At 39.3% G+C, this 16,430-nt stretch overlaps 1 protein-coding gene across 1 annotated transcript in view; it reads left to right on the top strand.

The window, feature by feature from the left end:
* The first annotated feature begins 6,533 nt into the window (after positions 1–6,533).
* The window catches only part of LOC113433952 (uncharacterized), a 36,592-nt gene continuing 26,695 nt past the window's right edge, over positions 6,534–16,430 (top strand). The window contains exons 1-4 of the mRNA XM_026696797.2: positions 6,534–6,614; positions 11,733–12,202; positions 14,151–14,250; positions 15,331–15,466. Coding sequence (XP_026552582.2) covers positions 11,907–12,202; positions 14,151–14,250; positions 15,331–15,466 — 532 coding nt within the window. The 5' untranslated portion in view covers positions 6,534–6,614; positions 11,733–11,906. The remainder of the gene's footprint in view (positions 6,615–11,732; positions 12,203–14,150; positions 14,251–15,330; positions 15,467–16,430) is intronic.

Here is a 16,430-nt window from a genome sequence, read left to right as displayed (position 1 = left end):
AGGTTAAGGCAATCCACGAGGCACCCACTCCAACCTCCAAAACTGAACTACAGGCGTTCTTGGGGCTATTGAACTTTACGCATCCTTTTTGCCCCATAAAGCATCAGTAGCTGAACCCCTACACAGATTACTGGATAAAAAGTCACCCTGGCACTGGGGGCACAAAGAAGACCATGCCTTTCACGCCGTCAAATCACTACTCACGTCAGAGGCGGTACTTATTCAATTCGACCCTAACCTCCCTCTAGTACTGGCAGCAGACGCCTCCCCTTTTGGAATTGGGGCGGTACTAAGTCACAGGCTTCCCAATGGCGCCGAGGCTCCCATCGCCTTTTTCTCAAGGACGCTCTCTGCTACGGAGCGCAATTACAGCCAGATCGATAAGGAAGCCCTAGCAGCTGTTGCAGCCATGAAAAAATTTCACGAATTCCTTTTTGGCCATTTTTTCGAGCTGGTCACGGACCACAAACCTCTCCTGGGCCTACTAGCCGGGGACAAGCAGACCCCTCAAGTCCTCTCCCCCAGGATGACAAGGTGGACTCTCTTCCTAGCAGCTTACTCCTACAGACTTATACACCGCCCGGGTAAAACACTGTCCCACGCTGACGCACTCAGTCGCTGCCCCTTGCCTGCCCCGGCTGAAGACCCTGCTCCTGTCCACGCTATTTTCGAGATCACCCAGTTGGACCTACCCATCACTGCCCTGGACATTGCTGCTAAAACCAAGGCAGACCAAACACTCGCCCAGGTGCTCGACTGGGTGAGGAGGGGGTGGCCGGGTGGCAATGTTGATAACAAATTCACACCTTTTAAGACTCGCATGCAGGAATTGTCAAGTCTGCAGGGCTGTCTACTATGGGGCACTCGAGTGGTCATCCCGGCCTCACTGTGTACCGAGTTCTGGAAGCATTGCACGAGGGACATCCTGGCATCGTGAGAATGAAGGCGTTAGCACGCAGCTACGTGTGGTGGCCGGGTCTCAGACGAGGACATTGTCAATTGGGTAAGTTCCTGCAGCATTTGCCAGGAATCCCGTCCTGCTCCCCCATTGCCACCCCTACTAGATGGGAAAGCGCCAGCGCTCCTTGGTCCAGAATTCACATCGACCTGGCCGGCCCTCTGCATGGAAAGATGTTCCTAGTGGTCGTGGGACGCCTATTCCAAATGGATTGACGTAGCACAGCTATCCACGACCACCACACTAGCAATCACCAACGTGTTAACACGCCTGTTCGTAACGCACGGGCTACCCGACTCCATTGTCTCCGATAATGGCCCACAGTTCGCATCGACTGAGTTCAGCCGTTTCGCGGCCAACCTGGGTATCCGCCACATTTTCACAGCCCCATTTCATCCTGCCAGTAATGGATTGGCTGAAAGGGCCGTCAGGACCACTAAAGAAGCCCTGGCAAGGTTCAACAAGGATGACTGGCATCACAAACTCTCGCGGTTCCTGATGAGCCAGCACTCAACTCCTTGTTCAGTCACCAATAAGTCCCCAGCTGAGCTCCTGATGGGCAGGCGTCTGAGGACTGTATTGGACAGACTACACCCTCAGTACTGCCCTGACTCTCCCCTCGCTTCCACATCGGGGGTTAGACATTTTATCTTACAGGAGCCAGTTTTCACGAGGAACTTCGCTGGAGACCCCCTGTGGATCACGGGCGAGATCGTAGCCATCACCGGGCCGCGGTCCTATCGGGTCAGACTGGAGGATGGCCGCGTCTGGAGAAGGCACATAGACCAACTGCGTAGACGCCTCAGCACCAGCGCCAGCAGGGACCCAGAGGCACAAGACGAGGGGAGGCTTCATCCTCAGCCTCACATCCACATCACGCCCGGCGATCAGTTCACACCTACAGCCGGTTCCGAAAGCCCGAACGCAGACAGCGGCGCCCAGACAGTTGACCAGCCCAATCCAGTCTACAGGAGCACACCCCCAGTGATCAACCCTACGAGCCCCGGGCAGGCCCAAACCGAGGGGCACACTGGGGACACTTTGCCGACTCTGCCTTCCCAGGCAGACCCCGGACGGACAGACGATGTTCCAGAGCTACGCCGTTCCGGGCACCAACATAAACCTCCTGCCTACCTCAAAGACTATGCATGCTCGCATCTGGGGAGAAGGGGTGTTATGTCCTGAGAACTCTAGGAGTTCTCACTCAGGTCCACTCACTTTGTGTGGGCGTTCTTCCCCCTTTCCTCATTGGTTGGTTCTCCCCAGCAGCCAGCTATAAAAGCAGGCTGCGGGGTCCAACCAGTCGCTGATTGCTGCGAGCCAGTTCCAGGCGTGGCAAGCACGGTCAGCCCTTTATTGTATAATAAAGTATTGTTGCACTCATGCTCTGGTCCAGCCTCTCATTGCTCAAAGTTGGATGCGGGGATATTCATGATACTGTTCATGGCTGATAAGGTTAATGGCTTTTCCCCCAAGTAAGAATGCAAATTACTAAAATATCTGCTTATTTGGCAGAAGGAATTGCCAATTAATATTGCATCCTTCCCTTAGAAGTGTCATTATTTTGCTAAAATTCATACTCTTAACACACTGAAAAAATGCTGGAACAGTTTTATTGAAAAAAGTGATTCTTAGATCTTTGGCCTTCTAGCCTTGACCAAAATACAGACAGTCCTTGCTTACTGAAAACACTGAAAAGGAGACATATGCACCAGTCCTTAAAGTTGCAGCTGTTGTAGTGACGCTACAATCACATGATTACAATTTGGGTGTTTGGCAATTGGTGCATGTGAAGGCAAATATACGTGTCCCCAGATAATGTTGCAGGAACCAAGCAGGGTAGGTCACCGGGACAAGAGGTTTTGTCTTTTGAGCTTTTGGACTCTGGTCCCAGTGACCGACCCAGATTGGTTCCTGGAATTGATGCATAATGTATAAAGGTTGTAGCATGCCACAGTCATGTAAGTATCATTTGCAATCTTCATAGTTTGCTTCTGAGATGTCAACACTAAAACCAATAGGAAGTTATGACCACATATCACACTTAACGGCCTGTAATGATTTGCTTAATAACTGCAGCAGGAACTGAAGAAATGACACCATAAATTAGGCACATCATGTGACTTCATTTTATGACTGATGCTTAATGACAGTTGCTTGTTCTCATGGGATTACCCATATTGGGGCATTGGCAAAATGGAGCCAATTAGGGTAAACAGGAAGGGGGGGGGAACAAATCGGGTAACATGCTGAGGCATATTCAAAACAACACTCAGATCCATCAGGCAAATGGATCAAGATTATTTTAAGCAGCTTAACATCAGGTGTGGCCACTACATAACACAGGTAGCCCTTGACTTAACTGTTTAGAGACTAAAGTTACAATAGAACTAAAGAAATGACTTATGACTGGTTTTGCAGCATCCCCATGGTCACATAAATATTCAGGCAACTGGCATGTATTTATAACAGTTACACTGTCCCAAGGTCATGGGATCACCATTTGTAACCTTTCCAGTTGGCTTTTTACAAGCAAAGTCAATGGGGGAAGCCAGATTTGCTTAACCACCAAATAGTTAACTTATACTTAACAACGATAGTTGTTTGCTTAACAACTGTGCAAAAAGGTTGTAAATGGGACAAAACTCACTTAACCTTGCTTAGCAATGGAAATTTTGGGCTCAGTAGTGATAATAAGTCAAGGACTACCTGTATAGTATCCATTCTGATTTAAGGCAAATAATGTTTAAAGTCCTAAATATCTAAATTGACCTGATTGATAGGTTTCTTAAAGCCATTTTATAAATCTATTGATTAACATGATCTTATCAAAACAATTTCTATAGATGCTAATATATGCAATTCTATCTTTTGTTATTTTGGATTATTTTTTCTCATTGGTTGCTAGAGTTACTGTTGCCAAATGCTGAAACTATAGATAAATTGATAAAATTTACCAAACCTAATGAAAATGCTGATTTTCTTAAGATTAACACCTACCCCTTAGAATTTGAAAATAACCAAAAACACTTTCACCTTTTAAAAAAGCTTTTAGAAAGGACCCAGGATATAGGTCAGTCAGCTTTAATAATTGTTCTGGATAAAATAGTAAAAGTATTATGAAACATACAATTGGATAATAAAGAAACAAGTGTTTTGAAAAGAAACTAACATGGCGTCAAGGTAAGTCTTCATACCTGCTGTTCTGCAAAGACTTAAGTAATTTGTTGTGAAAGTCAATCTCCAATTAAAAGTCACATTGAATAGAGAAGCAAGGAAGTAGATAATCATGGCTACAAGGTAAGCTGATACAAAGTTAAAACTCTAGTGAATCAGTTTATATAGTTTATAAACTATAAAATAAGTCCAAGGATCCAAAAATTTAAGAAAAACTAGATATTTGACAGAATATTAGAACTGTTAGTAGCATCAAAACTGATGTATTTGATTCCTTTCAGATTCCTTGCTCTAATGTCTCTTTCTAAAGAAAAAATGGGGATCATCTTTGCTGTTCTTTTCAAATTCCTTCCAAGTTTTAGGATTTGGCATCATCATTACCAGACTGGCTGACAGTATTGCAGGATTGTATTAATTAGAAGTATGTACTATCATCTGAGATCAAGTCTGCTTTCCCAAAACACATTGGTCATCTGCCATCTTCTGAGAAAACAATGGCATTAGCCATCTAATACTTGCCTTTCTCAAGAATAAATGTTTGCCATTGTTGGAGCAGTCTTCTCCTTAGCCTAAACAAAAACATAAAATAATAAGCAAGAACTAACTGCACACTGGTAACTGAAATTGTTTAGTGCAAACGACAAAATAATGTTTTCTATGATAGAAAAAAAGATATATTCTGTAATTCTGTATTCAATGCTTTGTCTAGATGCTGGCTATTTCAGATAGTTGCATGTTGATTATTAATAAAGTATAGTGTATATTAATTATCTTGGCTTTTGTTAAAGCCTTGAGGAAAAATACAGTATATTAGCCATACTAAAGAATCATTTTCTCTTTACAAAGATATAAAGTATTAAAATTTACCATAGTACTTCCAAAGTAGGATTCCCTTACCAATTCTTATAACCTGCTTCTGTGAGGATTTCCAATTTGTGTAAACATTTTATAGTCAGCATTAGTAGCATAATGGTGAGAGAACTGAGTGAACATAAACCCAAATCTGTATTTTGAGCAACAAGAAGTAATAACAAGGCTTTCAAATTTAAAACTGCTAAAGTGGAGCAAAATAAAACAGGTGAAGGCTAGTTTTGGATTTCCTTTTTTTAATCAGTATTCCTTCAGGTAGTCTTTAACTTACGACCACAACTGAACCCAAAATGTATGATGTTAAAGTGAAATTTGATTTTTGCCCCATTTTACAACCTTTCTTGCCACAATTGTGAAGTGAATCACTGTAGTTGTTAAGTTAGTAAAAGGGTTGTTACATGAATCTGGCTTCCCCATTGACTTTGCACGTCACAGGGTGATCACTTGATTCTTGGACACTGCAACTGTCATAAATATGAACCAGTTGCCAAGCATCTGATTTTTGATCATGTGACCAAGGAGATGCTAGACAATTGTGTGAAAAATGGACATGTCACTTTTTTTCAGTGCAGTTGTAACTTTGAATGGTCACTAAATGCATTATTGTTTAGTGGAGGACCTGTACTTTTTTCCTGAAACATGTTGTATATTATAATCAAAAAAATTTTCAGGCAGTTGTTTCAGTTTACCATGTATTAAAAGCTATGCCATCAGAAATAATTACCACAAAAATTAACAATTGAAGTATATAATCTTTCTTGAAAAATAGTTTGATAAAGTTAAAATCTGATCACCATTCTGCCTAATAAAAGTCTAAAAATTAAAATGTTTAAAAAGGTGGGGAACTGTTATTTTATGGAATGGACAGAATTTTGTTTCATAATTGAGAAAATGAGTACTCATTATGACACATAGAACATTCCAAAGACTTGAAATAAGATTACTTAATCTAGAAAGTACTGTGTAGTGTAATGTAATGCAAATATTTTATAACAAACTAAAATGAATAAAATATATCACAGAATTAAATGTCTCCTATCTCTACCAATATGACTAGAGAATCTTTGATTTGCGACTTTTATTTTTGTTTCTTTTAAATATCTTTTTAAGAAGTTTGTGATAAAATACATTGATAATACTGTAGATCGTTAACTTCTGTGGATGCACGATAGGAAAAGCAGGACAAGAGGTATCTTCTTGTGAAGAAAAAGCTTTTATTTAGGACATCACACTGGAGGGGAGCTGCGATGATAAAGTCCACTTAAGTCTTATCGATCCCCTGCCAAACTGAATGCCATCATAAGTATAAAACAGCATATTCATATATTCCGGTTGTAGAACCAAAACAAACTCCTAGCAACAAACTTCAACGCGAATTGTAATTACAAATATAATTACAACGTATCTTCTCCCGTTCCCCCCAAAATAGTAATATTTTGTTGGTCCTTTCATTCGTCAGTCGAACGCAGGCCGCGTTATTTCGAGCTGGGCGGCTCCCAAGCTTAACGTCACCTTCAACCAACTGCGTGTAGTAAGTCTGTTGCTTCCCGAAATGGCGAGCCTGCCGTATTGAGGAGTTGCAGAGCAGAGCGGAGAGGGCGCCCTGGCTGTGAGTAGAGCTGGCTGCGAAGTGGGGAATGAGGCGTCCGTGGACCTAGGTCCTAGGCGTTTGCTGGAGCTCATGGAGAAGAGAAGCGATCTATCTTCTCGAGGCGCCTGGGCAACAAAAATCCGGGCTAACTCCGTCTCCGCTTCAGGAGATTCGTTGCGCACACGTCTCTGCCTGAAAAGGAAAGAGGCGCTTGACCTTAGGATGCCAGTTTCCCCGGAGTAAGCGCCGCCGCATGCAATAAGGGTGTTGTCCCAAGCGAGCACTGCTTAGAAGGTTGCGTTTAGACTAGCCCTTTGCGCTTTGGCTGAGCGCAAAGGGATGAACGCGGGGAGTTTACTCCTGAGTAAAGTTCATTACGTTCGCTGCCTTTGAGAAGCGGCGGAAAAGAGACGGCCTTATTATCCATGCGTTTTAAACAAAAGCTTATGGCAGTGTAAGTCCGTAGTGGCGGAGAGGGAAGCTTTGTCGCCAAGGAGAAGCTCCGCGATTCTCGTCCTTATACGAACGCGCAGGGCGTTTGTGTTACGGAAATGCTAGGCGTATAGTCTGATTTAGTTGGAAGAGAGAAGAATGCAGGGCCCAACGTCTTCGTTTCGGTTTAAGCTGAAGGTCCGTTTCGCTGCCGGTTCTCCTTCCCGACGGCCGAGGGGAGCGTTTTTTCATTTTTTTTATTATGGATCTGCGTAACAGTTCATTCAGAAATTACTTAATACATTTAATAAACTATATTCATTGATTGTAAGCGCCAATGTAAGATTATAAAAGGAAAACAAAACTTGTTTTGGCAGAGCTTTGCTGGTGACTTTACCGACAACCTCCAGGAAGTTTTCTTGGCCATAATACAGGAGATGTTTGTGGGATTTTTATTTATTTGAAAGCTCTGGGATTTCTGGTGCTCTCTGATCAGAATATGAAGTCAGATCCTCCTGAGTTTTTTCAAAAGAGGACAAAATAAGGACAGATGGATTCCTTTAATTTTAGTTTTCTTTTTTTGTCACAAAAGATTTTAAATAGAACTGCACGAGACACTAATTATTCTAAATATAGATTGGAGTAGGATTGTTTCCTCTGCTTTTGATGGTATCCTTCATTAAATTACTATGATTAAAAGAATAGCTTTCACTTTAACAACAAGGTGTTTTTGGCAGTATTTGAGGGGAAATCCTAATTATTTGGAGCTCTAGTCTGGACTTTCCTTAACTAACCATCAGACTGATATCTGAAGCCTTCTATTTTAGCCATTGTTATGTTCCATCATGTCTTTGTGACTCTTAAGAAGGAAGTAGTCCTTTCTATTTACTAATATTTGTGAATTTCCTCAAGAAAACCTCTTAAAATGTGTAATGTTCAGTGATAAATTCAAGGAGGATTTCTCAAATTCTGAAAATCTATAATCCTTTTAAATGATAACGTGAAATTGTATTACAATACACACCCCTTCTGATTAGATTGAAGCATTGAAGCAATGAACATGAATTTGGGTAAACTGAGAGATAGTGGAGGAGAAGGGGGCATGGCATACTAGAGTCCATAACATACAAAAAGTCAGATGGGGCTTATTGATTGAGCACCTCACCCTCTCATTATCAGGCCTTAGTTGTGCAAGAAATAAATGTACACCTTTAATCTTTACGTCAAACAAAAAAGTGATAGAACCACATAGCGTTAGAAAATAAAACCTTATTGGAAATTAAAAAATTGACGAAAATTTGAAGGAAAAGTTTAAAACACATTTTAGTGGAAGGATGAACTACTGTTTCTTTCAGTAGTCAGATGGGAAGTAAAAGGTATTTCTTTGCCTTAAGTCAATTTCTCTTGAAATACTATAGCTTGCAAAATCTTTTTTTTTTTTGCATGATTACTTTTTCTGCTTTTGATGATCTCTTCCCAATAATCTCAATCCTTTACTTCCTATTTGTAATTCTATCTGCAGAGTGAAGATCAGAGTTAAATTTTTGTGCTCTCCAACCTTGATTGCTCCCTTTGAAAAGAAAAGTAGCATACAAAAACAAAAAAGGCTTCTTAGTTTGCATTAAACTGGTAAGCCTGCTCATAGAAAGCAGCCTCCTGGCAGCTCTTCCCACCCTTTGTGTTCTGACCACCCACTTTGATATAACCTAATTTACAATGCAGGAAATACATAACATTTTGTGTGAAAATGGAAAATCTGAAAATGGAAAGTCAATCTTTTCTTTCCAGAACCACCTTACTTCAATAGAGAAACAACCACAGCTAGATTGTAAAAGTATATATTTTAAGATGAATATAAATGTACTGTATTAAGATGAATCAAGGGAAAATAATAATCTTGACTATTGTAAAAGCATAGGCCCCAAGTGTTTTCTGGATCCTGAACTAAAAAGTAGTTTTATTCCCTCTTTCTGTTGCAGTACACAGAACTGAGGCCTTTTTCCAGGGGAGGGTAGACAGAATCATACTTTCAATAGAATCTTAGGGAAATCCGCCAGTTTGTAAAAGTTCAGTCATTTTTTAGAAAGGAAACTGAAAATACTGAAAGGCATACAGTATAAAATTTGCTTAGTAACAGCATAACATTGACTAATGGGGGGGGAGATATGACATGTACATGGTTTGAAATTAGTCACCAATTATACTTTACTGTATATCTTACTGCTAATTCAATTTGCAAATGCTGAAATAGTAAGCTTATTTTTTATTTATTTAAGTCTCTATGAAAGGTTAAAAATATACACAGAACTGATTGCACAATATGGAGACCACAATTTTCAAGCCTCAGCCCCATGCACTCTTTATCTTCTTTCTGGTTGGCTGCTTTACACATGATTCCTGGTTTCATCCAATTTAAGAATATGGAACAGGCCTAATCCAAAGAATTTGCTTACTTATCTGTGGCTGTAATGTAATTTGCTTGGTTTTGATTTACAAGTGGATTGTGTTAACTCACCCATAATGGTTTGTAAAAAATAAAGTGAGCATCAAAAGTTAAAATACAGAACATGGTTGGATGTAGGATATGGTAGTATGCACAAGCTATAAGATTTTTTTTAATGCAGTATGTCATGTGAATAGGTCCAGTGATTATTTCTAAATTGTGATTTACTGTGTAAAGCACAACTGGCTGAATTTACAGAACACAGTCAAAATCATATTATGACTGGGTAGTGTGCAAATCTGGCAGATAGAAGGCAGCTTTTGTCATGTGTGCTTAAAACTCATTGAAGATTTATTTGTGTATCTAGTTGCAGTCTAAATGGGCCTGGAAATGTTTCCACACAGCATGCATATTTTCTGAATCTTTCTAGCGTATTTCATTCATTATTAGAAATATCTTGTTATTTAGAAGAATGCAGATTTTGTAGCTAATCCTTGGCTTGCAAAACTGAAAGGCTGTAACTGCCCTTATCTGGTAGGCTTGCAATTCCTGGAATGTTAAGGATGTGATTTGTCCTTCATTCCTTCAGTCCCTCCTCAATACAAACAGGAATTTTCTGTGTAGCTGTGGGGGGGAGCTGACCTAGTTTTCTGTTCCCTCCCTTTTATGTATGTTCTTGATTTCACAGGGACTCATTTCACTCTTGAAAACTAAACTACACTTGAAAACTAAATCTGAACTATACACAGTGATTGTGAGTTATGAAAAAAAAAACTTAGTCTCTGGGTATAAATCAGTCTTAAATTTATAGGAATAATAGGCTTTTGGTAATTGGTGAATATTTGTAGTATTTTCAGTATCAGATTGCAGATGTTTCGATGTTTAAATCCTGGCGGTGTAAATTCTATGCACTTTTACTCTAAAGTTATTACTATAGATTTGTTTTCATGTTTAGAAGCATGGAATTGCAGCTTTGGTATCTTTGTTAATGTTTTTCAAATGTTGATCCTGAATCTTTTCCTATAAAAATATGCTTCCTCTCTTCCAAGCTCTAATAGTGCTATGAATGTATGTACATATGTCAGTTTATTATTGATTATGACAATTAGACATCTTAATCATGAGATTTTTAGTCTTGCCTTAGGTATGAAAGCTAGCTGGGTGACTTGGGGCCAGTTACTCAAAATCTATGCTGATACAAGGAAAAAAAGTTAATTTTTATATAATAAACCTCCCTCTACATAACAGCAGAAAGGGAATCAGTTATAAGCAGGGGCACTTACAATACTTTAAACTTTTCCATGAGACAGACATGAATATGTATATGCGTTTTTTAGGGATCTCCACACACACACACACACACACACACACACACACACACACACACAACGCATACTTTTTTTTTTAAATGAGGCATCAGGGTATCTGGATTGGTTAACAATTCTTTTTTGATCACTGGAAAAACTGAGTATTGCACAGAATTTTTGCATATAAATCATTTTTTCTGACCTGTGAAGTTTTATTTATTTATTTATTTATTTATTTTGTCAAGCAATTATAAGATAATTAAAAGAAACAACAGGACAGGGATGGTAGGCACGTTGGTGCGCTTATGCACGCCCCCTGCAGACCTCTTAGACTTAAAACTCATAGTCGTTTTCCATTAAATATAGTAATATAAACACTGTGAATATTTTAAATGCTCTGTAAATATTCTAAATGGAGCATGATACAAAACCTACTGTTAGAATTTGAAGTTAGGAACAGAGGAAGCTGCTGTATAAGAACTAAGTCAGCCCATCCTATTCAGTAATGTTCACAATGTTAGTTCCCCAGGACTTCAAGTGACAGTTTTTCCAGTTCTCTGTGGAAATGCCCAAAGATTGTTCAGATATCCTGTTTGTATGCAAAACACGTGTTTTCCTGAAGAGTTAAATCTCTTTTTCATAAAGCATAATTTTACTGAAAGAGACATTTTATGGACATCAATGGCATATTGTGATTTCCCATTTTCATTCTGTACCTTTTGCTTAATTTCAGTTTCAGTTCCTCTGGGCATTCTAAGTGGTGTGATAGTGAGAAGTTTTTTGAAAACTGGATATTCCGTTTTGATTCATCCTCAGCATTATTTAATTTGAAAAGGTTCATTCTGTTCCCAACCTGAGCAAATGAACAAATGTAGCAGCAGATGAGATGGCAGAAGGAATGCCATCAGTGAACTTAATCATTGTGTGTGATTAAAATGATTTGGGTTTCTCTAGGTCTTCTCTTCTTGTCAATGGTCTTTTGATATATATATGTATAAAGCATAAATTGAAGCCTGGATACTGAAGATCAACAAGCAAGGCAGACTCTGCATTAAGTAGCAAGCCTCATGACGTGGCTTTTCTTGTTTAAAACATACACAGAGAACTGTAAAGGGATAGTGGCCTGTGATGACATTTTGCAGTATGCCAGCATCCCTCCTTTACCAGCTTGAACAGGAACTGGATACAGATGAAAAGGAAACCATGCTCTTCTTGTGCAGCGATCTCATGCCTGACGTACCTATGTCTGATGTCCTACAACTCTTGACAACTTTGAATGAAAAGGAGATGCTGTCCACCATCAGCTTATCTGAACTATTATACAGGCTGAAAAGATTTGACTTGTTAAGGAAGTTCCTGGGGACTGGAAGAGCAGCTGTGGAAGCCAATTTAGCCAAGCATTCTCAGATGTTGTCAAAATACAGGTGAGCTAAGCTGAAGAGCATTCTGGGCTTTTGAAAAACCTACACCTCTATATTGGACAGTTTATTTCCACTGGTTTCTGTTTCTAAGAATTGCTTCTCTTGAAAATGTTCTGTTGTATGATAACACCAGAATTGTAAAATTCTGTGAGATCTTAATTCTATTTCCATAAACTGAAAAATGATTTTGGGAGAATAGTGATCCAGTATTAGGTTATAAATAATGTTAGTGATCCATAAATTATCAACTTTGATGGGTGGTTATAGAAATTTAATATAAATCTTTTAAAATAAAAAAATAAATATACCATTCATGCAGCTTGATCATTCAGGCCACCATAGGTATGAGAAATCACAGTTATTTACACTAATTATTTGTTCAAGGGATCGAGTAAACAACTGAAACCCAAACCAAAGTTAACTTGTATGGTAAACATTTTATACAGGGGTGGGATGCAACCGGTGCTACTACTGCTTTGGTGATTATGTTTTACACGCTGCGCACGCACGTAATACACCTAAAGCTGTGCTGCCCGGACAGCTGATAAGTGCTGCGCGCGGGTGCGCAGCGTTTGAAAAACCATTTTTTTCCTGCTTTTTCAACCTCAGCTGTGCCATGCAAAGTAGCTGAGGTTGAAAAAGCAGGAAATAAAGGTCAGGTAAGAGCACGGGTAGGTGGGCCACACAAAGCAGCAGACACAGAACTACCGGTTCTCTAGAGCTGGGCAGAACTAGTAGCATCCCACCCCTGATTTTATAATGAAATATAAAATTGCTCTGATATCCTTTATTTTTTATTTTATTTTTTACCACAACTAATGCAAGGACTGTTTTCATCTTAAGAATTTTCAACAATCCTACATGAGATGCAGGGCAAATTACAGCCCATTGCAGGCATTGGAGCATCCCAAATAAGTCAGAACTAGCATTTTATGAGAGCTTTGGTCTCAATCTGGAAGGCTGTAGAATGGGGAATCTGTCCTAGTGTAAAAACCTGAAATTCAGGTAATAAGCCATCGGTATGTCAGAAGAGTCATCAAAATCTGTAGAGTTGGAATTTAGCAGGATATCCAAAATATCCCTGTCTTCATTCATATTCATACATGAATTGAGTTTTAGCAATGAATATATTTATGGTGTACAAAGGTTGTGTAAAAGAAAAATTGATATATTATTGTTATGGGAAGCTGCTGTGCACTGTTAGATTACTAGCCCAATTAATTCAATATTGCCCACACCAATATTATTCTCCGTGGACGGCAGAACACAAAGTGAACTGCATACCTCACTATTCTGTGTAGGACTGATAAGAATTATAGTCCAAAATAACCATAATAGCTTTCAAATATCAATTTGTTCCTGAATACCTTTTCCTGATTTTATTAAGCCATGTTCTCTATTTTTACTCTTGGTATTTTTTTGTTTGGGTGGGGTTCTTCTTATTCATTTGGTCTTGCTCCAGGGGTGGGATCTGACCGGTGTAACTACCGGTTCAGTGATTTGCACGCATGTGTGAAACATCGTCAGCTTGCTGTCTGGACAGCTGAGCAGCGCTGTGCGCAGCATTTGAAAAAGCCCTAATTTTCCTGCCTTCTCAACCAGAGCTGTGCTGCGCAAAGCAGCTAAGGTTGAAAAACCATGAAATAAAGGTCAGGTAAGAGCCCGGGCGGGCAGGTGGGCCAAAACAGCAGCAGACATAGAACCAGTTCTATGTCAGCTGCTCTTCAGCGCTACCGGTTCTACAGGGCCGGACAGAACCAGTAGAATCCCACCCGTCTTGCTCTTAACTATTAATACTTGTTGGTTGAAAAATACATATGTGGTTAAAATATAGTTTAAGAAAGGAATATTGTATAATAATATGTAACACACACAGCCCCTAGGTAGGAGAGCAAAGCCTTTCTAAAATTAATTTACTTTTAAATTGATTACAAATTGGGTTTGTGTGCAGGGTGTTGATGACTGAAATCAATGAAGATCTGGAAAAAGAAGACTTGAGGTCTCTCTCTTTCCTTCTGAAAAATCATCTTGGTACATCGCACAAGGAGAAGGTAAACTTAACATGAGCATGATAGTAATTCATCACAGTTCTCTGTGTGTTTACAGTGAATGAACACAGAGAAAGGAACAAGGATGTCCTGGTTTTTATCTGTTGGCTCTGCCTCCTTCCCATATGCAGGTGTAACAGGGCACCATGCACGATGCAGCTATGATGTATGCTTTATAAATCAAACTTTGGAAAGATTGTGCTAAATCAAAAGTGGGATAGAAAGCAGTAAACTTAATGGGATAGAAAGCTGGTTTCTGTTATAATTAGGCCACTTCAAATTATAAATGAAAGAATGAATAAATAGCTCCTCAGCATAATAGGTACAGTATAATAGCATTTTCTCTTTCTCTTCCATAAAGTCCACTTAACAGTACAGTTGTTCCTGCATTAAGATACTGAGAATATTGATTTCTATCTAGGTGGTCAGTGATAATAAAATACTGAAACTGCAAGCAAGTTCATTTGGGAATTACCAGTGCTACTAATGACTTCCAGTTGTCTTTATTGTCACTTGGGTTTTTTTTGTCTTTATTGTCACTTCACTACATGAAGCAGAATTTTAGCTGGTAGATTAATTTAATCCAGAACTGTTTTTATTTCATTTTACTTGATACTGACAACTGCTCAGCAGTCCCTTTCACCAATTGTATGTTTCTTAGAATGATTTGTAATAAAAGTATAATTCCATTCTGGGCCCTCCAGGTGATTTGGAATTTCTGTCATCCTAACTATGAGCCAATCTGGTATCGTGCTCTAAAATATATAGAGAGGTACTGGGATGTGTTGGAGTGAAACATCCTGGTTCCAGCTTGCTCATTGAAATGAATTTACTCTGCTGCTAGTTTCAAGTTCAAGCTACTGTGTTGTGTAATCCCTTCCTCATTAGTAAAACTGGAAATTCCAAAAACTCCCTTGCAGGATTAGTATAGGGTAAAGTTTGTAAAGTAATATATTGACCTAAGTAGGGGAGACAGATACTGTACTATCAATCTTTCTATATTCCATGAATGTTTAATATATAACTATCATTTATCATGAGGGTGTTGGTTTCTCCTTTACAATTATTGTCTGATTTTTCTAGAGTTTTCTGGCAATTATTACTGACCTGGAAAAGCTGGACCTGATATCTCCCATGCATCTGGATTTAATAGAAAATTGCTTCCTGACCATTCACAGGAGAGACTTGGCAAAAAAGATTCAAAAGTACAAACTAGAAGGTAAGATTTGCTCTGTCTTGCCATTCAGCTTTAGAGGCTAATTCTCATAGTTTGCTGTCTTCACTGACAGACAGTTCTGCATTACCTACCTACCGTAGTTGGAGGAATCTCTGGGACTACTTGGATGAAAATTGTACCAAACTCAGTGAGGCTTATTGATATGTAAACATACATAGGAATGCTGCTAATAGTAAGTATCTAAACAAGTTGTTGAGTCCAGAAATGTGGAAACAATACAAAACTATAATTTCATCTTCTCATCAACCCATTTAAGTCTTAGCTGAAAATGGTAATATTAGCAGTACAATAATATATAAAAAATTTATTTCTCACGTAATGAGAATTTGGGAAGGGAGAATGCAGGAATGAACTTGTTCCTTGGGATTTTGGTTACCTATATGAACAATCCTCCAGACATCAAGTAGAGCTTAGAGCTTTCTGTTCTAATATTCTGTGCCTTGGTTTTTCCCTCATTCTAAATCTTGAGCGTCTACAAACATATGGAACATGTACTACCCATCCTTCCAAGCATCGGCCTTTATAGTTTAGCAGGTAATGAGGATATGTTAGAAGATCTCTCTGCTTCTCCTCACATACATGAGCAGCAATCAGTGTCTATACAGGGCTATTAGCTTACCATGCAGAGCAGTGAAATAGTGGATAGCTTTGATCACAATACTTGAACAATGTTGTGTATCTATTCTTACTCCTTTCCTATTTTTTAAGAGGCTGAAAATTTTGTAAAGAGTAAGTTTATGATTGCCAAATAAATTAAAAGAAGGAAAAAAAGAAACTAGCACCATGGGCTTTGTGCTTTTCTTAATGAAATTATTAAGAAATAGCCATTTTGGTCTAGACTGAGAGCCAGTTTGGTTTGTGGATAAGGCGCTAGGTTAGAAAGCAAGGGCTCTGAGTTCAAGTCCTGCCTTAGGCATGAAAGCCAACTGGGTGACCTAGGGCTAGT

This window comes from Pseudonaja textilis, chromosome 1 (genome assembly GCF_049901715.1).
Source record: "Pseudonaja textilis isolate UNSWEBS1 chromosome 1, rPseTex1.2, whole genome shotgun sequence".
Lineage (NCBI taxonomy): Eukaryota > Metazoa > Chordata > Lepidosauria > Squamata > Elapidae > Pseudonaja > Pseudonaja textilis.
Note: the sequence above shows the minus strand (reverse complement) of the source record. Positions and strands in the feature narration are given on the sequence as shown.